This window comes from Lingula anatina, chromosome 8 (assembly GCF_051362555.1).
Source record: "Lingula anatina isolate TDL-2025a chromosome 8, LinAna3.0, whole genome shotgun sequence".
NCBI classification, from domain to species: domain Eukaryota; kingdom Metazoa; phylum Brachiopoda; class Lingulata; order Lingulida; family Lingulidae; genus Lingula; species Lingula anatina.
The window spans coordinates 9,588,137-9,615,601 of NC_141774.1; the positions used below are offsets into that span (position 1 = coordinate 9,588,137).

The window sequence follows — 27,465 nt, forward strand, 5'->3', positions numbered from 1 at the left end:
CTCTTTATCTCTATTCATCTGTTTCTGGGACGTACGTTATTGCAAATAAATTTACTTTTTTCAATGTGCAGAAATGAACAACTACAGTTACCTGTAAAGATTGTAACAAAATTAGAAAGAGGATGCAATAAGTGCGAGGCTCAACTATCGCATTCGGTGCAACTCTCAGCTATCACATTTAGTGTGTGGAGGTCAGCAATCGCACTGATGACGAACTGTTAAAGATGCATTCAAAGTCAATCTTTTGCCACAAATCGTACCAAATGCCACCATATAGTTTCCAAAAGTACTGTTTAGAGAAATGCTCAAAAATATATTTGAAATTATATTACCTCCTGTTTCGGTCGATAAAATCACTTGAGCAGTCTCATTTGAATAAATATGTAGTTGTGAGCGCAGCAATACGGTAGTGTAATGGATGATTATGCAATTCGCGGGCAGTACTGCGTCATTTAAATATGGGACTTAAACGAACTGGAGGGACGGAAAAATAGGTCAATTTACGAAAAAAAATCGAAGACGGTACAGCTTTTTTTTTTTTTCTTTTTTTCTTTTTTTATTTTATTATTATTTATTTATTTATTATTATTATTATTTATTTATTTTTTTTTTTTTGAAAAACGAGGCATTAATTTGGTTCATGATTTGGACTTTATTTCAGTCGTATAAGAAACTTGTAAATATGGTTAATATGCGTTATTGGAAATCCACACTTCCCTTATGTGCAATTTTAAAGAAGAAAAAAATTAATCATCCTGGAAACTACAACAATATTCCCATATTGGCTAAAGTAAACTTTCTTTAAAACCGTTGAAAAAATGTAAATCTATGAACGAGCTATATATTTCATTTGGTTAACCAAATTTATCAGCTTCCATCTGCAGGTACTTAGCTGTAAAAAGTGTATTTTCTCGTAAAGTCTCGCAAGTAACTTATGAATGGTAGTACGTCTGAGGCCCGGATGATACTAGCAGGCACCACAATGGAGACGCGGGAAACGGTAGTCACTCCGCCAACAAAACCCAGAGAATGACAGAGAATAAAATAGCACTTAAACAGTTTATTTTGAAACAGCTCAAAAAAAATGAAAGTGAAGTGAGGTGAGAAAAAAACGCGATAGGCCTAGTTTCTTTCCACAAATTGAAAAAAATTGACCAAAAACTGGCTAATACCTTTTATGGAACGCTCTTGCTTTCCACAATCACTTTAATATATGCCGAATGTAAGCAAACAAATAAAGCCAAGAATTCAAAATGTTTTTCTTTGAAACTTACTTGTGACCAAAATTCTCTGGGAGTGTTGCTTCCCCTCTTAACCTCGAGATTGGTCGAAAGCGAGAGAGAACTTGCTCCTCCCTTACTACCCCCTGTACTTCCGTTGAGCATCAAAATGCCGATCCTAATTTTTTTATTCAATAGGTTAAAACAGCCCAGTTTCAAGTGAATTAGTATGAATAATCATATGCATACAATCTCATGCGACACACGTTCTCGTATGTACAAAAATTAAACCAACAACACAGGTTAAAAGTGTGCATTTTAAAAATTCATTTTCGAATTTTAAGAAACTGCACAGTCACATGCAACTAGCGTCTCAAGTTACTAACGACTGACCAACTTCAAATTTGCCACACATCTGGGAAGTTATGGTAGTGATGGACGCTGCATTAATATCAGTGGACACATGTTGGTTTGAACACTGCCCATCCTGCCCATCGTTAGAACCACGCTCAACTGTCATCTTAGACTTTGAACTACTGCCAGTACAACAACAATAGCAGTTTTTAAACACATTTATCAGTTCGTTCCTGAAGATCTGTGCCGATGCAACGAAGAGAAAAAAATTTATGTTGTGATTCACCAAACTTAGAAGAAACAGCAATTCCCGAACAAAGACATGTTCTACGGACATGTAATAACCTATCCCAGTGTACGAAGCCATTGATATCATCCTATATAGCTCAAATCCGGAAAGTGGCCAGGTAAGCACGATGAACGCGATCAATGTCGTTAGTAGCAGAGTGTTTGTTTTATTTTTCGTCGATCCACGTCTATCCGAGTGCTGCTGCAGACGACCAGTCAACTGTTGCCTTAAAGAATGAATCTGTCTAAGTTTATACACAATAGCAAACGTCATAGCAGTAATGGCTACAGAAACCAATATGTTTCCAAATGCCATTATATAATTCAAAGCAACATTAATTTCAAGCGCTGCCTCTGCTGATAAAAAACATATTGCAATGTTGGGAGAACTCAAGCCTAAAGCCAAAAGAATGAGAGCAAGACAAGTCAATAAAGCTTTTCGTCGGGTGCACAGCGAAGCTGCTTGCAGTGGTTTATAAACTATAATAAGTCTCTCTACAGTCACCGCCAATACGTAAAAATCTGACAGAAGTCGAAACGTATCACTAAAAATATGACTTGCAGTAGCAGCGCCACACGAGAACTCCGTCGTTTTAAAAAGGGTATCCCACAAGATGCATTCGCACGATGAATGTGTAAGCCGTAACTGATCTGCACCGGCAAGGAACAAAATGTAGACGAAAGTTGACTTCTGCCTTAGGATTGGACGTCGAAGAACCACGAAGAATGTGAGGAAGTTACTAATCAGACCGATGGCCGCCAAGACGTGTACTACGGTACACCAACACGTCTGGAAGGTAAGCCAGCACCTCTGCTCGGGAGAAAGCTCGGAATAATAAAACCAACTCCCATTATCATCTGATGAACCACTGTAATCATAATATTCAAACTCGTATGGGTAGTCGGTATCAGCCATCGTCAAATGCTGCCTTAGCTTCAAGATTAAGTTTATTCTTTACACCACAACAGACAGCAGTGCTGGTGGGTTCGGGGAAAAGATGACAAAAGAAACGCAGGTCTATCTACAGTTGTCTCTGTAATATGTAGCTGATCACCAGTATATCAGTGGGTCTGTTGTTCGGTATAACCGACAGCGTTAATCTGAAAAAAAAAGATGTGTACTAAGTATATAACTACCATAATGTACTTCATTAAATAGTGTCGCTCCAAACTCTTTTATTCACACATGAACGATATACGACAAATGAACAAAAGCAAAATTCCAACCAATCGTTTTCGCTGCATCTATGATTATGTTGACGATTAAGTGGAATATTGCATAAGATGATGTGCCCACTGTATGCATCCTTGTCTAAGCTTGGTTTTAAGTGTTTAACAAAAGCATCAGAATCATTACATAGTCCGGCGTTGGTGTCATCTTAGTGCTTCCATAATTACTATACCTGTTAATAGAATGTTTCTTTATTCACACCTGGATGATAAACAAAACGCCGAGGCTTTGGCTATAATGGCATTAAGTAGAATCTTGCATAAGATACCGCCCCACAGTACATATATACGACTTGCACACAGCATTCGGCTGGTTCGAAAGTAATTAACAAATACATCAATATACTATTTTGTTCCAAAGCATTGTTCAACAAGCATATCTCTCCACGCCCAGCTGTCGGACAAATCTTTGTGATACCAGTATTGTCCGCTCTTTGTACTCTGTGTGAGAAATGACAATGTGTACAACTTAATAGGGGATTTGAGTTCTCTGCTTAAGGGAACCGTCATAATTTGAGGCATACCGTAATCGATTGACCTTGATATAGCAAATTTTAATATTCCTACAAATGTTAAATCTTTTTTCTAGTCATCAAGTTACTCTACAGAATCGTGCACAGAATTTCGATCCATAAATTCGTGGTTATGTCGTTGAATTTTTCCACGTAAGTTCCAGAATCCCATACTTAATCTTGAAAGCACCAATTTATTCTTAACCATTCTTATTTCTATCCTTATCTTTATTCATCTGTTTTTGGGACGTTATTGCAGTAAATTTACTTTTTAAAATGTGCAGAAATGAAGAGCTACAGCTACCTGTGAAGTTTGTAGTGGAAGTAGAAGGAAGGTGCAATGAGTGCGAGGCTTAACTATCGCAATCGCGAGTATCGCATTTAGTGTGAAGGTCGAAGGTTAAAGCCCTGCTGACAAACTGCTAAAGATCCAATCAGAGTCAATTTTTTGCCACAAAACTCAACTAAATGCCGTTCAATATATGGGACTTTTACGAAGTGAAGGGACGGAAAATATAGTTCAGTTTATAAACAGAATGTCGAAGAAAGTAAAGCTATTTTTTAGCAAAACGACATATCGACTTCATTTTAGTCGTATAAGAAATCTGCGAAGCGGTTTATATGCTCAACTTATATGCAATTTTAAAGCAAGAAGAAAAATATTTTTTCTTGAAACTTTACAATTTTCGTATACTGGCCAAGATATACCTTATCCAAACCCGTTATGTAAATGAAAATCCAATCCGAGTTTGTTTCCAGTTGGAGTCAGCGGTTTGCAAAAGAAAACTATCATATACAAGCCTATACCTTCAATTGGACGTTCTTGCCTTCCAAAATCACTTTTCTACATGCTGAATGTACAGGTATGGAAACAAATAAATCCGAGAATCCGAAAATTTAAAACGTTTTTATAAATGTATTGTGTTAAAAGTTTAAGATAACTCGTATGCGCAAAATTAAACCAACCACCCACAGGTTCATTTTCAAATGTGAATATTTTAACATAATAATTTTAAGAAACACAGTCAATTGCAACTGCAGCGTCCCATGGCTGCATGGCCATTCACAAATTAGCATCACACCCGGGTAGTTACATGTATAGTTGCAATGGACGCTGCATTAATATCAGTGGACGCATGTTGGTTTGAACACTGCCCATCCTGCCCATCGTTAGAGCCACGCACAACTGGCATCTTAGACTTAGAACATCCGCCAGTACAACAACAATAGCAGTTTTTTAACACATTCATCATTTCGTTTCTGAAGATCTGCGCCGACGCAACGAAGAGAAAAAAATTGATATTGTGATTCACCAAGCTAAAAAGAAAAAGGACTTCTCGAACAAGCGAATGTTCCGCGGGGATGCTATAACCTATGCCAGTGTACGAAGCCATTGTTACCCTCCAGTAGAGATCAAACCCGTTAAGCGGCCAAGTGAGCACGATGAACGCAGTCAATGTCGTTAATAGCAGAGTGTTTGTTTTATTGTTCGTCGATCCACCGCTACCCGAGTGCTGCTGCAGACGGCCAGTCAACTGTTGTCTTACAGAATGGATGTGTCTAAGTTTACATACAATAGCAAACGTCATAGCAACAATGGCTACAGAAACCAATATTTTTCCAAATAACATGATATAATTTAAAGCAACATCAATGTCAAGCGCTGCCTCTGTTGATAAAAAACACTCTGCAATGTTGGGAGAACTCAAGCCTAAAGCCAACAGAATGAGAGCAAAACAAGTCAACAAAGCTTTTCGTCTCGTACACAGAGACGCTGCTTGCAGTGGTTTATAAACTATAACAAGTCTCTCTACAGTCACCGCCAATACGTAAAAAACTGATAGAAGTAAAGACGTGTCATTCAAAAAATGACCTGTCGAAGCAGCGCCACACGAGAATCCTGTTGTTTTTAAAATAGTATCCGACATGATGCATTCCAACGATATATTCGCAAGCCGCAACTGATCCGCACCTGCAAGGAACAAAATGTAGACGAAAGTTGACTTCTGCCTTAGGTTCGGACGTCGAAGAATTACGAAGAATGTGAGGAGGTTACTAATCAGACCGATGGCCGCGAAGACGTGTATTGCAGTACACCAACACGCCTGGAAGTTTAGCCAGCACCTCTGCTCGGGGGAAAGCTCGGAAAATTTTGACAAACTTCCATTATCATCTGAGAACCCACTGCTGTGATTAAACCAACTTCCATTATCTTCTGGGGGGACACTGTAATAAAACAAACTTCCATTATCATCTGAGAAACCACTGCTGTAATTAAACCAACTTCCATTATCTTCTGGGGGGACACTGTAATTAAATATACAAACCGTACGGGTGGTCGGTTTCAGCCATCGTCAAACGCTGTCTTAGCTTCAAGACTCATTTGATTCTCAAAACTGCAACATTTTACAGTGCTGGCTGGTTCAGAAATGATGACGAAAGAAAAGCAATTTTATCTGTAATGTGTGAGGAATCACCAGTTTCTAGTTGGACTGATGGACAGTATATATAGGATAGCGTTAGTCGAAATTAAGGTGTGTACTAAGTACTACTATAATGCACTACCGTAATTAGTGGCTCTCGAAGCACTTCACTCACACCTGGACGATATACGATAAAATTAACAAAAGCAGAATTCCAACCTGTCGCTTTTACTGATTCTCTGCTGACAATTAAGTGGAAAATTGCATAAGATAGTGTTCATGTATGCAGCCTTACTGTTCATATAAAGATCCCTCGGTTTAAAGTATTTGTCTTTCGGTACGTGTCTTCTAACTACTTCCATAATTACTGTATTTGTTACAAGATAAAAAAAAAACGCTGTCAACAATTTTATTCACACCTGGACGATAAACAAAATGATGAGGTTTGAATTATGCTGACAATGAAGCGGTGCATATATATGTTATGTGCACGCAGAGTTCGACTGGTTTAATGGCAACTAACAAATGCGTCAATATAATAATTCTTTTGTCCCAAAGCTGTGTTCAACAAGCATATCTGTCTTCGCCCAGCTGTTGGTCAAATCTATCGTGATGCTAGTATTGTCCACTCCATATACTGGGTGGGAGAAATGACAATACGTACAAAGTACATAATTCAAATGACAATACGTACAAAGTATTCATTGCCTAAAGCATTACCTGTACTTTAATTTAGTATACTATTTTCGAAACCCCTTCCATACTTTAATTTATGTAATATTTATATATACCTCTGATATTATAGGGTAGGAGTGTAGTTGAATTTTACCACGCAAGAGCAAAATTCGTTTGATACTTAATTTTAAAAGTGCAAATTTATTCTTAAGCACTCTATTATTTCTGGGACGTTACTGCAAATTGATTTTCTTTTTAAAATGTGCAGAAATGAAGAGCTACGGTAACCTGTGAAAATTCTAATGGAATTAGGAGGATACAACTATCACAATTAGTGTGTGAAAGTCAACTATCGCACTGGTGATCATGACGATCTGTTAAAGATGCGTTCAAAGTCAATTTTTGCCACAAATCCAGGAAATGCAAATGCCACCATATACTTTCAAACAATATACTTCAGAAAATTGCTAAAGACATCGTACCCCTTATTTATGTATAGGTCTTTTTCAAACTGGAGGGATGTAAGAAATTTCAGTTAACAAACAAGGATTCGAAGAAGGTAAAGCTATTTTTTGGCAGAACGAGCAATTTAGTTTATGACTCCACATATCGGCTTTATTTAAGTCGTATAAGAAATTTCTGAAAGTGGTTTTAATGTTGCACTGGAAATCTAAGCTCGACATATATGCAATTTTAAAGCAAAAATAAAAATAATTTTTCTTGAAACTTCATCAATTTTCCTATATCTGTCAAGGTATCAGAACAATCCCCCCCCCCCCCCGGGCAATTCCCCTCCGGACTATTCCCCCTGGACAATTCCCCCCCGGACAATTCCCCCCCCAGGACAATCCCTCCCCCCGGACGATCCCCCCCCCCCGAAGAATATATATTTATATACAAATATAAAGTAAAGAGTACTTAGTTCAAATTTTTCCATCCATTTTATGAATATTTCTTAGTGTGATGTAGCAACTCGAGGACAGATGATATCAATTTTATAAAACAAATTATTTTCAAGTACATACGATTTTGGAGATAGAAGTACACATTTTATTAAAAACCTGATCAAAGTATATCTCCAGATAAGGAGGGGTAAACAGATGATCTCACTCATCCAGGTAACCCTTTGATGAATTAACTATTACTTCTAATTGCCCCCCCCCCTTGATTGAGTGAGTCTTTGAATCAAGGTGCATCTCTAGGGAGAGGTGGGGTAAACAGATTTTCTCACCTATCCAGGTATCCCTTTGACTATTTGTCACTTTTAATTGCTTGACTGCTACCCACCACCCACCACACTAAAATATTCATAAAATATCTGTTTACCTGTTCATCTGTTTACCCCACCTTTACCTGAGGGATAGGTAGTTATACTTTGATTAGATATTTAATAAATCTTCCTGTACTTGTACTCAATGAAAAAGGAATTTGTTATAAAATTTTTTTCATGATGAAGTTGTATTATTACACTAAAAATATTTAAAAAATGGATGAAATGTTTTAAACTTTACACTTTCTTCTCTATATTTGTATATAAATATATATTTCTTGGGGGGGAATCGTCCGGGGGGGAATTGTCCTGGGGGGGAATTGTCCGGAGGGGAATTGTCCAGGGGGGAATTGTCCTAGAATCCTGTCAAGATATACCCCATCCAAACCGTCTAAAAACGAAAATTGAATCCGAGTTTTTTTTCTACGAATTGACTAAGTGGTTTGCAAAGTAAAATTGACCGTAAACGAGCTAATACCTTTTATGGAACGTTCTTGTTTTCCACACTCACTTTAATATATGCCGAATGTATGCAAATGAAAGAATCCAATAATTCAAAACGAATTTATTTGAAACTTACTTGTTACCTAAATTCTCTTTCAGTATTATTTTATCTCATGAACCCCAATTGGTCGATAGCGAGAGATAATTCGCTCTTTTCTTCCTACTGTCTGTAATTCAGTTGAACATCGAAATACCAATGCGTATTTTTTGTTACTAAATTTTTATTCATTAGATAAAAACAGCCCAGTTTCAAAGTGAATTAGTTTGAATGATCATAGATATACAAACACGTGACAAAAATTATTTCATATACATTTTGCAGCAAGCCTGTTCCTATACAATGGTCTAACGCACATTGACTGTCTTTAAAGGTCCACTGCATGAGATTTACTCGCTAAAATGGCTTTTCCGGGGAAAATAAAGAATGTCCCCTACTCATGCATCATTTATCTACCTTTGTCAGCACTTGGATTCGACTTTTGATAATATTTTTTAAAGGTTGATTTTAGGTCATCATTACTGGCAAGTCAATATAAGAGCGACCGTTTTCCTATAAGATCCAATGAAAATATCATTATCAGGTACGCCCCGGAACAAATATCTAAGGGGTTAAATCATGTTTAAAGTGTATGTAAGGTTTTATAAGAAGCTGTGGATGGCAAAAAAAAAGAATTTTGGGGATGTTCAAACCCATGGAGAGTATACTTTTATGTACATCCACTGTGGTGGCCTATTTTTCCAGTGCACATACATATAGAATCATATAGTGATAGTAAAATAGCTAATAAAAATAATCGCCGAAATTCGTGTTTCCTAATTGCGGAGGGGGGCATGCCAAAGTGTCCCCAGTGGTACAGAGCCTGGACCCGCACGAAAATGCAGTAGTATCGAAGTAGCAAAGAAGCATTTACGCAGTAGTGGTGTGGAGCATATTTACAGCAGAAATGCAGTATAGCCTACTGCAATTCTACTTCAAAAATTACATAGGGTTGTACAGAGGAGGAGCATTAATGCAGTAGATTAGCAGCATGATAGAAGCATGTTTCAAATATGCTAATTAGCTCCCACATCGAAGCAGATTTGAAGCATGTATGCAGTATGATTGCAGTAGTCTACTGCGCTGGAGTAGCTACTTCGTTTCGTGCGGGTCAGTTTCTCACTAAACTGGTAAATTGTGACCTACTTACATTAAACTGATTTTCAGCGGTCTCTCTGTTAGATTCACAAAGGTAAGAATAAGGACACAGACCCTCGGTTTTTTTTAACACGGATGCGTCGTATTAAATGTTTAAAAATACTCGTATGTGCAAAATTAAACCTATGACCCACAGGTTCGTTTTCAAAAGTGAATATTTTTTAATTAGAATTTTAAGAAACACAGTCACGTACAACTGCAGCGTCCCATGTTGCTATCGACTGGCCGTTCACAAATTAATCTCAAACCTGGGTAGTTATAGTAGTAACGGACGCTGCATTAATATCAGTGGACACATGTTGGTTTGAACACTGCCCATCGTTAGAACTACGTTCAACTGACATCTTAGACTTTGAACATCCGCCAGTACAACAACAATGGTAGTGTTTAAACACATTTATCAGTTCGTTTCTGAAGATCTGTGCCGATGCAACGAAGAGAAAAAAGTTGATGTTGTGATTCAACAAACTTAGAAGAAACAGCACATCCCGAACAAGCAAATGTCCCGCGGGGATGCTATAACCTATACCAGTGTACGCAGCCATTGATATCGTCCAGTAGAAATCAAACCCGGAAAGTGGCCAAGTCAGCAAGATGAACGCGCTCAATGTCGTTAGTAGCAGAGTGTTTGTTTTATTGTTCGTCGATCCACCGCTACCCAAGTGCTGCTGCAGACGGCCAGTCAACTGTTGTCTTACAAAATGGACCTGTCTAAGTTTATATACAATAGCAAACGTCATAGCAGCTATGGCTACAGAAACCAATATTGTTCCAAATACCATGATATAATTCAAAGCAACATCAATGTCAAGCGCTGCATCTGCTGATAAAAAACACCCTGCAATGTTGGGAGAACTCCAGCCTAAAGCCAACAGAATGAGAGCAAGACAAGTCAACAAAGCTTTTCGTCTCGTACACAGAGACGCTGCTTGCAGTGGTTTATAAACTATAATAAGTCTCTCTACAGTCAACGCCAGCACATAAAAAACCGATAGAAGTAGAAAAGTGTCATTCAAAAAAGTAACAACCGAAGCGGCGCCACACGAGAATTCTGTTGTTTTTAAAATAGTATCCGACATGATGCATGTGCACGATATATTCGTAAGCCGCAACTGATCCGCACCGGCAAGGAACAATATGTAGACGAAAGTTGACTTCCGCCTTAGGTTCGGACGTCGAAGAACCACCAAGAATGTGAGGAAGTTACTTATCAGACCGATGGCCGCCAAGACATGTATCGCAGTACACCAACACGCCTGGAAGTTAATCCAGCACCTCTGCTCGGGGGAAAGCTCGGAAAAATAAAACAAACTTCCGTTACCATCTGAGGACCCACTGCTACAATTAAAACAACTTCCATTATCTTCTTGGGAACCACTGTAATAAATCCAACTTCCATTATCATCTGAGGAACCACTGTAATCATAATATTCAAAACCGTACTGGTAGTCGGTTTCAGCCATCGTCAAACTCTACCTTAATTTGGCTTCAAGATTCAGTTGACAATTCACACTGCGACATTTAACAGGGCTGGCGGGTTCAAAAATGATGACGAAAGAAAAGCAGTGTTATCTCTAATGTGTGAGGAATCACCAGTATACAACATTGGTCAAAAAGGTTGTCCCATCCCCATTTCCATGTACTTTTATTTACAAATGATCACTTTACAGCTGTAAATTGTTAAAAATAGTGCTTTTTATTACAGATACCGTGTCTAACATGATAAATGGTTTAAAAATACAAAATAGTGAAGAAAATATAGGGGAGAGCGGGGTTGGTTGGAACAGTTTTCACCTTTTTTGCGATATCTCAGCAGTCAAAGCTTTGGGGACAAAAATAAAAAATCTGATAGGGGAAAATTATATGCCGCACTTATCTATGAAATAAAACATCAAGTAGGTCTTTTTATTTTAGAGTAATAAATGCTCAAAGTTGGCTCCTAAAACGTTCCATCTCACCCCACCCGCGGGGTCAGTTGGAACAGGCAGTGGGGTGAGTTGGAACAAGAGGGCGAGTTGGAACGCTTGCATATAAATTCAAAGTATAATTCATTTTAAGAGTAGGTTTATCTATATTAATTTCCCAACAAGTACGTGTTACTTTGTATTCGTATCTCCATAGTTTGTAAGCATTTTTTACGTTTACAATTTGCTTTCAAATAGTCTTTTCGATGTATAAACCATATCCAGTTACACTTCATTTCATAATGATAACAAAAGTGGTGTAGTTTAAGAGAAAAGAAATTGAACTCATATAACTCAACCTATTAACAACAGTATGTTAGACCTACAAATGAAAACTGTATCTCTTTCAACTCAACAACTCAGAATCAAAATCGCAGTTCTGACATATGTAGGCCCTACACTTGGTCAACCTTTGTACAGTCTTCATGTGACCACTTTAGACAAACAATGCATTTAACCCATTGCTCTTTTGGTCGGCTGTTAATGAACGGCTCCCCACAAACCAGACATGGCCACTCTTCTTCTGACTCAGAATCGCTGGTCATCTTTAATTTCCCTTTTCTTGATTTTCTCTATTGACTAGAAATCTTAAACTGTTTTTTATTTTTGTTGCGCTTGTCCTTTTTAATTTTGTTGGGCTTGGCCTTTTCTTTTTCGAGTAGCTCATTTTCAGGTGTGTCAGTTAGTACTGCACTGCATTGTTTTCTTCTTTTAATCTTTGGAATGCGACGGTGAGCCTTTGGAAAGGGTCTAATTATTGCTGGACTTGAGCTGTTTGGGGTTTTTCTTAAGTGAGCTTTAGTGTGCTGTAGCACCTCTTCCGGTGAGGGCAACTGAGATTTCAACTGAATCTTTGTCTAAGTTACGAGGTGAATGTTTGTCCTTTCTGGCGGATTTTGTACCGTCGTTCACTAAACATTAACAGCAACCCCCAATCCATTACATAAAACATTTAAAACCACATCGGCAGAATTGGTGTTGTATAGTTTATCCATAACATAGGCTCTCAGCTAGAATATTTTCATTTTGCCGCGAAAAGCAGAGTAATAATCAACATTTCCTTCCACATCTAAAAGCAATTTATCGCAAAAAGCAACTGTGGGCATGCAGACCCCTTTCGACCAAACAGCTAGGAACTGCATTTAACAAGCAATGACCCCCCCCCCCCCTCCCCCTTGTATCTTCTACACGCATGTACATTCCGGCATCTTGGAGATGTTCTATCAGCTAGATTCCGTCTCCAGTTGGAGTTGTACTGGGTTACTACGTTACTACTCTCTTTAAAGTTGAAATTAAAACATTTAGAGAGGTTTAAAAAATGAAAAACACCGTGCGGGGTGGGTTGGAACACCCCTGACAGTGTTCCAACTGGCCCCATGTCAAATGTTCCGACCAGCCCCCATGACGTCATGGCCTACTTATGACACTGTATTTCTTTAACACGTGGGAAGTGATTAAAAAAAACAAAAGCCTTTTGAACATCAAGGTGGCCCTAAACGCTATGCACAATTTCAGTGATATAATCCTTATACTTTAGTTTACAGCACGATGAATGTCAAAAATATGAAAACTTACTTCGAGTAGCGAAAATAAGTTTTTTTCGCATAAAACTTTTACTGCATTTTCGAAACTTCCACAAGTTTACCGGATGAATGACCATGCCACGTGACATTTTTATGCTGAAGGAGCACATGATCGGTCTTGTGATTTAAGAAATAAAGCCAATGTTCCAACTTACCCGCGTTCCAACCCACCCCGCTCTCCCCTACACATTTTATACCATTTAGTAAAATTTATATGAGGTACCCCCTCAAATCCACCGTTTCACAGTGACTTCTACAGATGTAAAGAAATGTCTATTATATAAATTGAAAAGACGCCATCAAATGTCACCAAATTCACACACAATTAGCATTAGGTTGTGCTCGTTAAAGGTCACGTGCCTAACAGCGTGTGCGTCTGCCGCGTACTGTAGTTTTCTCCTGTAGACGGCGCGACAAGCCTTCAACACGGGTAACAATTCTGTTATGTGGGATATTGTCCCATTGTTCCTAAAGAGCGTGGCGGAATTGGTCCAGATTATTTGGGAATTGGTTCTCCTCTGCAATGCACATTCTAATTAATGCCACAGGTGCTCAGTACGATTATTATCAGGGCTCAAAGTCCCTTCCTCAGAGCCCTGTGTTTCTGCAACAGATCGCTTGCCAGACGAGAGCTGTGAGCAAGTGCGTTGTCACAATGAAGCCAGTAGCATCCCTGAAGTCACCTCTTGCAAATGGAGTGAGATTTTTGTTGAGAATGTTACAGTAAAATGCCCCTGTTACGTTTTGTTCCAAAAGAAACAATGTATTAATACCATGGGCTTAGCATGCACTCTAAATGCGGACTGATCTAACACCTAAGGCGATATTATCCTACACACACCCTTCCAAGAAACATTTTTAACATGTCTATGGACCCTCATTGGACCATCGATGGGGTACAAGAAATAATTTGATTCTACATCAAACCCGACTTCCTTCCAGTGATGGATGGCCAGGTTCAGGTGCCTGTGGGATCACTGAACGTAGCATTCTAAGCTGATATCTCACTCCATCTTCAAGAACTGACTTTGGGGTTAACTCCAGGCTTCATCATGACTACACACTTGCTCATGGCTCTCGCCTGGCAAGAGTTTGTTGAAGAAACACAATGGTCTAAGGATGAAACCACCATCTTTGAGCCCTGATATTAAACTTACTAACCAACTGTGACGTGAATTGGAGTGTGCAATGCAAAGGAGACCCAACCCCATAAAAACGTAGACCAACTCCCCCAACGTGTTTAAGAAGAATGGGACAATATCCCACAAAACAGAATTGTTACCTGTGTTGAAGGCTTTTCGCGCCGTCTACAGGAGATAATTGCAGTATGCGGTAGACGCACACGCTGTTAGGCACGTGACCTTTAATGAACACACCCTAATGCTAATTGTGTGTGAATTTGGTGACAATTGATGGCGTATTTTCAATTTAATTGACATTTCCTTACATCTGTAGACGTCACAGTGAAACGGTGGATTTGAGGGGTACCTCTTATAAATTTTACTAAATGGTATAAAATGTGTATATTTTCACCACTATTTTGTATTTTTTAACCATTAATCATATTAGGCACGGTATCTGTAATTAAAGGCACTATTTCTAACACTTCACAGCTGTGATGTGATCATTTGTAAATAAAAGTACATGGAAATGGGGGTGGGACAACCTTTTTGACCAATGTTGTATAGTGGGACTGATGGATAGTGCAAAGGATAGCGTTAGTCGGAATTAAGGTGTGTACTAAGTACTTCTATAATGCACTTCCGTAATTAGTGTCGCTCGAAGCACTTTCACTCACACCTGGAAGATAAACGATAACAAAAGCAAAATTCCAACCCATCGCTTGAACTGCTTCTCTGTTGACAATTAAGTGAATAATTGCATAAGATGTATGTATATGCAGCCCTACTCTTCATATAGATATCCCTCGCTTTTAAGTATTTGTTTGTGGTATACGTGTTTTCTAACTACATGTACGTGCGTTTGTGGATTATAAATCCGCTTTCGATTCCATCGATAGGCCAAGTTTATGGAAGCAATTAAATAAACTCGGTGTTCAAGGTAAATTGCTCCGCATTGTAAAAAGGCTTGTGTTAAGTATAAAGGTCAGCTATCTGAATATTTCCAAATACACACAGGTCTATTACAAGGAGAGGTAATGTCCCCGCTACTTTACTCTTTGTATGAAAATGATTTTGAAACTTTTTGCTTATCGGAGAATTGTGATAGTATAGAAATACGGGACATACTGTAAATCTTTTCTTACTTATGTATGCTGATGACACGGTACTTTTATCGGAAACTCCTCAAGTACTACAAATACTTTTAGATATCCTGCAATTATACTCACAAAAGTGAAAGTTAACGGTAAATACAGCAAAAACAAAAACAATGGTCTTTAGAAATGGGGGTAAGTTAAGGGCTATAGACATGGAAATATAACGGTGTTGTCTTGGAAAGGGTGAATCAGTTTAGTTACCTCGGTTTACTTTTTTATTTTAATGGTAAGTTTTGTCAAACTCAAAAACATAAACATTAGCAGAACATGGTAAAAAAAACATTATTTGCTATTAGCAGCATGTTAAAAAACCATAACTTTAATGTGTCCACCAGGTGTGCAGTATTTGATACGTACGTTGGTAGTATTTTAAATTATGCATCAGAAATATGGATATTCAATAAGGCAAATTGAAAGGATATAAGAATGGTAAATACGGATTTTTTAAAAAGAATTCTGGGTGTTAAAAGAAACACTAGTAATAGTGTATTATGAAACCGGGAGATATCCACTTATTTTAGGTAGAAAACTAAGAATTTTTAAATATTGGCTGAAAATCCACTCTTCAAAAAACTGTTTTATACAAACGTGCCATAAAGATATCCTTGACAATAATTTTGAGTGGATAAATTGTGTACGGAATGACCTTGAATTAATGGGTCTGTCATTTACTTTTTATGAAAACATGGCGGATGTTTGTATACTGTCCTACCCTCGGTTCTAGATTCCGGTATTGCCAGCTCGATCTAGATTTCATGTCGCAATACCAGTCTCTAGTGCACAGCGACCATGTTAGGCTCCCGTCAATCAAATAGAACGGCTCCGCAGTGAATCTGCAGTTGAATGTCATCAGACCAAAATGAAACGTAAAACAGATTTAATTCTGCTCTATTTAATTTTATTTGCTGTATTTAAGATATGTAAAGTGAGAAATAAATAATATGTTTCTAAAAGAAAAAGGTATATCCAATGTTTTTGTATTTTTTGCTTATCAAAGAACATTTAGTCCTGAGATAATAGACACAATACACGTGCTTGCCGTGTGCCAAGTTTGACAGCTACACCCGATACCACTATAAGGGCTGCGCAATGGCTACACCAAAATCAATTTTTAAAGCAGAATGTTGCTTGTATTGTGGCACTGACCTTCGTCTGCAAGATATTTTCAATTCAAACTTCTAAATCCGCGTCAGACACTGGTTGATTCTTGTCTCGTCTGCACGAGATTATGTCAGCGCAAGGCGGGAAAGGCAGCTCCAGGCGGCCAAACCTGTGACGTACGAGACTTATGACTTCCAAATATGGCTCCAGGCGGACACAGCTGTGACTTGTGACTTCCAAATATGGAAGCGCCTCAGGCAAAATTTTGAAGAAGAACGCCCTCAGGTTGTCGCTGTTCGTCAGAGCTAGTGAAAGTGACTCCAAGGTATATTAAATATTAAACAAACTAACTTTCACGTTGCTCTGACACTCAGGGTAATACTGTCCTTGATAGAACAAAGATTGAAAGATCATTTTAGACAAGTACTGACAGGAGAAATATTCACAGCGAGTAAAGGGCTTCTGTATCAACAACTTGTTGATAATTTCACAATGCAATTTTATTTGAATAAGCCAATTTCACAGGAAAATAAGGAATTTATCGCAAAATATAGGCTTTCGTCACATAATCTAGCAGTAGAGACTGGCCGGCACACAGACACAAATAAGAAATTAAGAATCTGTAATTTATGCAATTTACACAATGTAGAGGATGAATTTCACTTTATACTTTAATGCCCTCACTACAGTACGATTAGGCAGAAATATATTAAGAAATTTAATTATACAAAGCCAAGTGTCTTTAAATTAATTAAATTACTATCAATGTCTAATAATTAAACAACTTAGGAAAATACCTTAAATGTGCATCGGAACTAAGATTAATGTCAGTCCGATGAATTATTATTATTATTATTATTAGTATTATTATTTGTTTCAGTAGTAGTTGTTGTAGTAATGGTAGTTGAGTAGATATAACTTTATATTGTTACTGTATTATATTCTGATGAGCCGTAGGGCTCAAAGATTTAATAAATCGAATTGAAACGAACTACTTCCATAATTACTCTACTTGTTACAAGATAAAAAAAAAACGCTGTTTATAATTTTATTCACACGTGGGCGATAAACAAAGTGCTGAGGTTTGAATTATGCTGACATTGAAGCGGTACCTGTATATACTTATTATGTGCACGCAGAGTTCGACTGGTTTAATGGTAACTAACAAATGCGTCAATATAATAATTCTTTTGTCCCAAAGGCATGTTCAACAAGCATATCTCTCCTCGCCCAGCTGTTAGACAAATCTATCGTGATGTTAGTATTGTCCACTCCATATACTGTGTGGGAGAAATTACAATACGTACAACGTAATAGCCACTAGTATTGTCATTGGCTATAGCATTACCTGTACTTTAATTTGGTATACTATTTTCGAAACCCCTTCCATACTTTAATTTATGTACTGTTTTATATCCTCGGATATTATAGGGTAGGATTGTAGTTGAGTTTTACCACGCAAGAACAAAATTGGTTTGATACATAATTTTGAAAGCTCAAATTTATTATTCTTAAACACTCATATTATCTCTCATTGTCTTCATTTATCTGTTTTTGGGACGTTATTGCAAATTAATTTTCTTTTTAAAATGTGCAGAAATGAACAGCTACAGTTATAATATACCTGTGAAGATTGTAATGGAATTAGGAGGATGCAATAAGTGTGTGTGAATGTCAACTATCGCACTGGTGACCATGGTGATCTGTTAAAGATGCATTCAAAGTCCATTTTTGGTACAAATCCCGAAGAAATACCACCATATATTTATAACTCAAAAATATACTTCAGAAAATTGCTAAAGACATCATTTCAAAGTACCCCTGATTGATTTACAGGTCTTTTTCAAACTGGAGAGATGTAAGAAAGTTCAGTTTACAAACAAGGATTCGAAGAAGCTTTTTTAGGCAGAACGAGCAATTTAGTGAACGACTCGTCATATCGACTTTTTAGTGGTTTTAATGTTGCACTGGAAATCTACGCTCGATATATGTGCAATTTTAAAGCAAAAATAAAAATAATTTTCCTTGAAACTCTATCAATTTTCCTCTATTTGTTTAGATATACCCTGTCCAAATCCGTTAAAAAACGAAAACTGAATCCGAGTTTCTTTCTACGAATTGACTTAATGGTTTGTAAAGGAAAATTGACATAAACGAGGTAATACTTTTTATTCCGTTCTTGTTTTCCACAATCGCTTTTAATATATGCCAATTGTATGCAAATGAGAGAATCCAATAATTCAAAACGAAACTTACTTGTGACCTTAATTATCTTTCAGTATTATTTAACTCATGAGCCCCACGATTGGTCGAAAGCGAGACATAATTCTTCTTTTCCTACTTCCTGTACTTCCATGCCAATGCATATCTTTTGTTACTAAATTTTTATAAGTATAAAATAGCCCACTTTCAAAGTGATTTAGTATGAACGATCATAAATATACAAACACGTGACAAAAAATCATGTTATATACATTTTGCTTCAAACCTTTTCCTATACAACATTTTTAACCATTTAGTAAAATTTATGAGGTACCCCCTCAAATCGATTGTTTCACTGTGACTTCTACACATGTAAATAAATGTCTATAAAATTGAAAAGACGCCATCAAATGTCACCAAATTCACACACAATTAGCATTAGAGTGTGTTCGTTAAAGATCACGTGCATAACAGCGTTTGCGTCTACCGCGTACTGCAATTATCTCCTGAAGACGGCGCGACAAGCCTTCAACACGGGTAACAATTCTGTTTTGTGGGATATTGTCCCATTCTTCTTAAACAAGTTGGGGGAGTTGGTCCACGTTTTTATGGGGTTGGTTCTCCTTTGCATTGCACACTCCAATTCACGTGTATTCGAAAGAAGGTAAAGCTATTTTTCGCAAAATGACATTTCGACTTTATTTTAGTCGCATAAGACATCTGCAAAGCGGTTTATATGCTCAACTTATATGCAATTTTGAAGCAAGAAGAAAAATAATTTTTCTTGAAACTTTACAATTTTCGTATACTGGCCGAGATATACCTTATCCACAATCGTAAAGAAAATGAAAGTCCAATCCGAGTTTGTTTCCAGTTGGAGTCAGCGGTATGCAAAAAAAAAAAAAAAAATCATATACAAGCCTATACCTTCAATGGGACTTTCTTGCCTTCCAAAATCACTTTTCTACATGCTGAATGTATGGAAACAAATAAATCCGAGAATTTAGAACGTTTTTATAAATGTATTGTGTTAAACGTTTAAGATTACTCGTATGCGCAAAATTAAACAAACCACCCACAGGTTCATTTTCAAATGTGAATATTTTAAAATCATAATTTTAAGAAACACAGTCAATTGCAACTGCAGCGTCCAATGTTTCTATCGACTGGCCATTCACAAATTAGTCTCACACCCGGGTAGTTACATGTATAGTAGTAATGGACGTTGTATTAATATCAGTGGACACATGTTGGTTTGAACACTGCCCATCCTGTCCATCGTTAGAACCACGCTCAACTGTCATCTTAGACTTTGAACACCCGCCAGTACAACAACAATAGCAGTTTTTAAACACATTTATCAGTTCGTTCCTAAAGATCTGTGCCGATGCAACGAAGAGAAAAAAGTTGATGTTGTGATTCAACAAACTTAGAAGAAACAGCCCATCCCGAACAAGCAAATGTCCCGCGGGGATGCTATAACCTATACCAGTGTACGCAGCCATTGATATCGTCCAGTAGAGATCAAACCCGGAAAGTGGCCAAGTGAGCACGATGAACGCGGTCAATGTCGTTAATAGCAGAGTGTTTGTCTTATTGTTCGTCGATCCACCGCTACCCGAGTGCTGCTGCTGACGACCAGACAACTGCTGTCTCACAGAATGGATCTGTCTAAGTTTATATACAATAGCAAACGTCATAGCAGCTATTGCTACAGATACAAATATTGTTCCAAACACCACGATATAATTTAAAGCAACATTAATATTAAGCGCTGCCTCTGCTGATAAAAAACACTCTGCAATGTTGGGAGAACTCAAGCATAAAGCCAACGGAATGAGAGCAATACATGTCAACAAAGCTTTTCGTCGGGTGCACAGAGGAGCTGCTTGCAGTGGTTTATAAACTATAATAAGTCTCTCTACAGTCACCGCCAATACGTAAAAAACTGATAGAAGTAGAAACGTGTCACTAAAAAAATTACCTGCCGAAGCAGCGCTGCACGAGAGTTCCGTTATTTTATTAATAGTATCCCATAAGATGCATTCGCAAGCTATATGCGTGAGTCGTAACTGATCCGCACCGGCAAGAAACAAAATGTAGACAAAAGTTGACTTCCGCCTTAGACTCGGACGTCGAAGAACCACGAAGAATGTGAGAAAGTTACTTATCAGGCCGATAACCGTCAAGACGTGTATTACAGTACACCAACATGTCTTGAAGTTAAGCCAACACCTCTGCTCGGGAGAAAGCTCGGAATAATAGAACCAACTCCCATTACCATCTGACGTACCACTGTAATCATAATATTCAAACTCGTACAGGTAGTCGGTTTCAGCCATCGTCAAATGCTGCCTTATACAGCCTCAAGATTAAGTTTATTCTGTACACCGCAACAGACAGCAGTGCTGGTGGGTTCAGGAAAAGATGTCAATAGAAACGCAGGTCTATCTACAGTTGTCTCTGTTATGTGTAACTGATCACACAGATTAGTGGATCTGATGTACTAGTACGGTATAACCGACAGCGTAAGTCTGAAATAAAATGTGTACTAAGTAACCACTATAATGTACTTCATTAAATAACGTGTCTCTCGAAACTCTTTCACTCACACCTGGACGATATACGATAAATGAACAAACTCAAAATTCCAACCAATCGTTTCGCTGCGTCTATGATTATGTTGAGAATTATGTGAACTATTGCATAAAATAATGTGCCCGCTGTATGGATCCCTTGTCTAAGTACGGTTTTTAGGTGTTTAACAAAAGGAACAGGATCATAACATTGTGTGGCGTACGTGTCATCTAAGTGCTTCCATAATTACTATACCTGTTAATAGAAAGTTGCTCTGAAAACACCTTTATTCACACTTGGACGAAAAAAACAAAACGCAGACTTTGGCTATAATGGCATTAAGTGTAATATTGCATAAGATACCGCCCCAACAGTACATAAACACTACGTGCACACAGAGTTCGGTTGGTTCGAAAGTAATTAATTAACAAATGCATCAATATAATAGTTATTTTGTCATAAAAGCAGTGTTCAACAAGCAAATCTTTCCTCGCCCAGCTGTTGGACAAATCTATCACGATGCTAGTATTGTCCACTCTTTGTACTCTGTGGGAGAAATGGCAATGTGTACAACTTAAGAGGGGAGTTGAGAGATCTGCTTTAAGGTACCTACATAATTTGAAGCAGACCCTAAGCTTTTGATCTTGATATGGCAAATTTTAATTTTCCTGCAAATTTTAACCCTTTTTCCTAGTGATCGAGTCACTGTACACAACCGTGCACAGAATTTCGATCCATAAACTCGTTATGTCGTTGAATTTTACCACACAAGTTCCAGAATGTCATTAATACTTCATCTTGAAAGCACCAATTTATTGTTAAACATTCATATTTCTCTCCTTATCTTTATTCATCTGCTTTTGGGACGTTATTGCAATAAATTTACTTTTTAAAATATGCGAAAATGAAGAGCTACAGTTACCTGTAAAGATTATAACGAAATTACAAGGATGCAATAAGTGCGAGGTTCAACTATCGCATTCGGTGCAACTATTGCAATAAAATTACTTTTTTTTAAATGTGCAGAAATGAAGAGCTATAGTTACCTGTAAAGTTTGTAATGGGATTACAAAGAGGATGCAGTAAGTTCCAGGCTCAGCTATCGCGTTCGGTGCAACTCTCACATATCGCATTAAGTGTGAAGGTCCATTAAAGCACTGCTGACAAACTGTTAAAGATGCAATCAGAGTCATTTTTTGCCACAAAACCCAACCAAATGCCGTCCAATATATGGGAATTTTACGAACTGAAGAGACGGAAAATATAGTTCAATTTATAAACAAAATTTTGAAGAAAGTAAAACTATTTTTGGCCAAACGACATATCGACTTTATTTTAGTCGTATAAGAAATCTGTGAAGCGTTATTTATGCTTTACTTATATGTAATTTTAAGTTAAAAGAAAAATAAATTTTCTTGAAACTTTACAATTTTCCTAAATTGGCCGAGATATACCTTATCCAAAACCGTCAAGAAAATGAAAATCCAACCCGAGTATGTTTCCAGTTGGACTCCCCATTTAAAAAAAAAAAACGATCATTTACAACCCTATACCTTTTATTGGACGTTCTTGCCTTCCACAATCACTTTAATATATGCTGGATGTATTGAAACAAATAAATCCGAGAATTTAAAACGTATTTATCTGAAACTTACTTATGACCTAAACTCTCCTTCACAGAAAATCCTGTTTCCTAATTATGAAACGGGTCATACGAAATAGTCTCCTGTGATATATAAACAGTTCCCCACTGTACTGGTAAATAATGTCATACTGTGATTCTTAGCTGTGCACATATGACAGAGAGCGGTCTCTGTGTTGCACAGACCCTCAATTTTTTTATACATGCATCGTATTGAACGTTAAAAGATTACTCGTCACTGCAAAACTAAACCAATCACCCACAGGTTCATTTTTAAATGTAAATATTTTAAAATCATAATTTTAAGAAACACAGTCAATTGCAACTGCAGCGTCCCATGTTTCTATCGACTGGCCATTCACAAATTAGTCTCACACCCGGGAAGTAATAGTAGTAATGGATGCTGCATTAACATCAGTGGACACATGTTGTTTTGAACACTGCCCATTCTGCTCATCGTTAGAACCACGCTCAATTGACATCTCAGAGTTTGAACAACCGTCATTGCAACAACAATTTTACGCACTGCAAAACCGACCACAAGCATGCAAAATTTCCAATTATTTTATGCAGTAGTTGCCGACATATGGATACTTTTTTGATAGAACCATGCTTTGGCACACTCATGTTTTGACCAGTCCAAAGGAGCACTACCCAATTAAATCATTGCATATTACACAATTCAGCAGTCCAATAAACATGGTAGTCAGTTAATTAGTAGCGACACACCTTTCTACACACTTCTCCATTCACATATCTTATATGATATCGGATTTCTTTGAAAAAAAGAGCGCTATTTACCTAGGCATACCTTCGAAACTAAAATATTCCATATTAAATGTCAAGTTTGTAAATAAAAAAGAGAACAATTAGTCAAATCTATAATTTTTTAATCAAAGCTTAGGTGATATAATTGAAATATAAAGTTTCACGTGATCAAAAGAGCCAGTAGCATGATTCAATATGCCGCTGCTATTTAGTGACTTATTTTTTGTTTTAATTTTGATCTGACAAACTCGCCACATTCTGCTTCGAGGGAACTGTTATACCTGCATATTTCATGAAATGCTTTTCCTAATACCATCATCTTTCACAGGTCGATTGCCTACAAGTTCTACAAAATGTACAGTTTGGGGCAGTTTGTACATTCACATGTTCCATCATACAGTCACAAATCGAGGACGTGCATTTCGTCCACTTTGATTAAGATATCATACAACGTCACCCTGAGCTTCGGAGATAACTTAAAACCAATGTCTACACTATGGCATGCCCTTGCCGTTCGGTTTGTTTCAAGTTATCTCTGAAGCTCAGGGTGTTTAACGTGCGCAGTCTAGATCTATCAGGGTTGCATGGTCACGGGTTCATTCTAGTTCATCTGACATTTAGAACTGTTCTTTTTTCAACCAAATTTAGTTGCTCTCTCTCTCTCTCTCTTTCTTATGGTATTACAAGGAGTTTTATCAAATTTTGTTAAGTAAAATGTCCGAACATCCCAGTGGGCAAATTATGTTGTTTTAACGTTGAAACAACGTTGAACCATAACGTTGATAAGACGTTGGATAAACGTTAGATTTGAACGTTGGATCAACGTCAGATAACAACATTGTTAGACAACATTCTTGCATGAGAAAACATTAAAATAACCTGAAATTTTTTTTATTTTTGGTACAAAACACAGGTACACAATTACAACGTACACTGTAAAAACATCCAAGTGCCTGGACTAACTTTGAATGCAAGAATGGGGTCGTTGACCATTGGTAAGTACGGGAAAATTGCCGTTTACTCCAGGAAAATCCAATTTTTGGCCAAAACGAAGTGTTATTATGACTTTAAGAATAGTAACAAGTTATTGCATGGAAGTCCACTCAGCATCAGAGGAGCTGCTCCACGCGTTTAGCAGCTCCACGCACTGAGCAGAGGAAGTGTTTAGCCAATGTGTTTAGCTTTGCGATAAACTTAATTATTATAGAAACATAGCGAAGTTAAACACATAGCTTAACGTGTAACAATGCTTAACATGTCTAGCATTTTCTCCTTTTCTTCTAGAAAAGCTATCGGCGTTCCTAAACGCGTTAAGGTTTTAAACGCGTGTTATATGTGTTTAAAAGCTAAACACTTTTTACAGTGTAGATGAAATGAGACCCTAGAACTGAAATACCTAAGGTCATCTTAACGCTAAAAATCAACGTATATCTAACACAGCCATAGACGCATAAGAAATACATCACCAATGATACAGATGGACATTACAGTTAATAGGGCGGAGAAAATTACTTATGGAAAAGCCGTTGAAAAACGGAATAGTGTGGTCCCTGATGAAAGGAGACAATAGAAAAGGATGAAAACAACACATTTGAAAATTTGAATATGATTTTTCAAAAAAAAAAGTCGTATGGGGTGGGGGTGAGGTTAATTGTCCCCTGCGCTCACCTCGCAGTCTACGACCCCACATCATTGAAACAATTCTACTAACCTACAGACCAGTTTGGATGCGCAGGTTTAAAAATATCTCTAAGTTTTTTTTTTTTTTTTTTTTTTTTGCATGTCATACTGAATTTTACTTAAACGACCACGACCACGACAAAGATGGTATGTATGATATAACTCAATTTACATAAAGGTTATCCCTCATGTTATCGAGAATCTAATATCCAACATCATATAAGGAGATGCCAACTGTTCTTTTCCTTTCAGAGAGCCACCACCATGTTTGGACAAACTCTACTTGTAGCGTTGGTTTTGACGTTTTGTTTCTACAGAGAAACAGGTAGGGAAGAGTGGGATGGGCTGGGAAACACTGTTTTTTTTTTAATCTTTAGAATTATTTTAGACAAAAAATAAAATTAATTCTAATTATACCCAAAAATAAAGCAGTGGTAGTCCAGTTAAACGAAATGTTACTGTTTAATGTCAGGTTAATGCATAGATAATGCTTCAGATCAATACTTATTGTATTTGATTGAACTACTATTGATTTATCTGACATGAATCAGTACCAAGCATTGGTCAGACAGCTGACTGAAATATTTCGTTTATTTCTTACTTTACCAAGTTAGCGGCGTCTGTATTATATCAATGGCAATGATCATGACGGTATGGGCAATATTCAACAGGTAGTTTATAATCCTCTTGCATGTGACATGGAACTTTCGAGTGAATAGGTGTGCGTGCGTTTGTTTTCCAAAAATTCCGCACTCGCGTAAATGGTGTTGTGCGTATATGCGTATATATATATACCGGGCTGACTGATTCCAATGCTGCCAGTATGTGTGACTTTTCTTTGGGTCTTTTCTTAAGTTATTATATGTGTTATACTTGCAGCTGGCCGTAGGTTTCTACACTTCCCAGAACCAGCTAACAGGTTGTCTTGGTCACTATTGGAGACAAAAACCCCCGATTTGGACACTTTCACGGCCTGTGCCTGGATCAAAACCATCCGTACCACAAGCGGCCCCATTCTCTCCTACGGCTCTAAACGCCACCCCCGGAGTATTGAGATTTCCTACAGTCCTCATGGTCATGGGTACTCTGTCATTTTAAATGGGATGAGCGTGTTGGGCGGGTATTACGGTGGCGAGGCGCCTCTACCAGCGGACGGAAATTGGCATTTCTTGTGTGTCATGTGGAGTGGTGTCAAGAGAAAGATAGATGTCTATAGGGATGGTTTCCTCACGCTGAGTTTTCCTGTGAATGTTTCGCACATAGCTGGAGGTAAGGCCAGAGACATGGCATCTGAAAAATAAAGACTTAATTTTCGCTATGAGTGTAATACAGTATCAATAACTGGTTTTGATTTCATGTAAGTGGTTCAGTTCTTTCAAGAGCATGACTACATATCATAAGGCCTATGCTTTAACGTCCTTAACACTAATCCATTGCAAACATTGAAACATTGGTTAACAAAGTGAAATGACAAGTCAAATGAAAATTATTTTTCCATTTTATAATTTCAGGTGGTGATTGGGTTGTTGGACACACCCATTTGGAGGCAGTAACTGAAGGGTATCCTAAGTATCCGTCATTCGTTGGATATGTCGGCGGCATCAATGTCTGGAACAGGGAGCCTGTGGACATTCCCGGCCTGTTCGTATGCGCCAATGGTAACGAGGGAAGTATTATATCCTGGAATACTGTCACCAAGACTAACTTCATGGTCGCGACATATGCTGCTTCGCCTTGTTAATATTTCAATACACTTTGTTTTTGAGGCAGATACAATTGCAGAATAAAGTGAATCTCCTAAATTTACGGAAAGTTTGATATAGACGAACTCTTCAAAAATCACGCTATAACCATTTCCGTATCACGTGGACAAATATCATGTGGCCGCCACGTGATTATACACCTTTCAAGAAAACCCAAAGACTAAGTGCTTCTCTTTCTCATGCAACTTAAGCTGAAACGTGAACTGAACATGCATCAAGCTGTACTAAACCGTATT

The 27,465-nt window shown here is 37.7% G+C and overlaps 1 protein-coding gene across 1 annotated transcript; it reads left to right on the forward strand.

The window, feature by feature from the left end:
- Positions 1 to 1,974: 1,974 nt before the first annotated feature.
- Positions 1,975 to 27,465, forward strand: LOC106162531 (pentraxin-4-like). The gene is made up of 4 exons (XM_086994302.1): positions 1,975 to 2,659; positions 25,719 to 25,791; positions 26,346 to 26,735; positions 26,978 to 27,465. Exons 1-4 carry the CDS (start codon positions 2,615 to 2,617, stop codon positions 27,205 to 27,207), a joined length of 738 nt encoding a protein of 245 aa, XP_086850428.1. The 5' UTR covers positions 1,975 to 2,614; the 3' UTR covers positions 27,208 to 27,465.

What these genes read in the sequence shown, in the direction of transcription:
- LOC106162531 (XM_086994302.1), top strand. Translation starts at nt 2,615, where the DNA reads ATGGCCGCCAAGACGTGTACTACGGTACACCAACACGTCTGGAAG. An exon ending in TACACCAACACGTCTGGAAG is followed by an intron (nt 2,660 to 25,718) that starts GTAAGCCAGCAC and finishes TTTTCCTTTCAG; the next exon opens with AGAGCCACCACCATGTTTGG. An exon ending in TGTTTCGCACATAGCTGGAG is followed by an intron (nt 26,736 to 26,977) that starts GTAAGGCCAGAG and finishes TTATAATTTCAG; the next exon opens with GTGGTGATTGGGTTGTTGGA.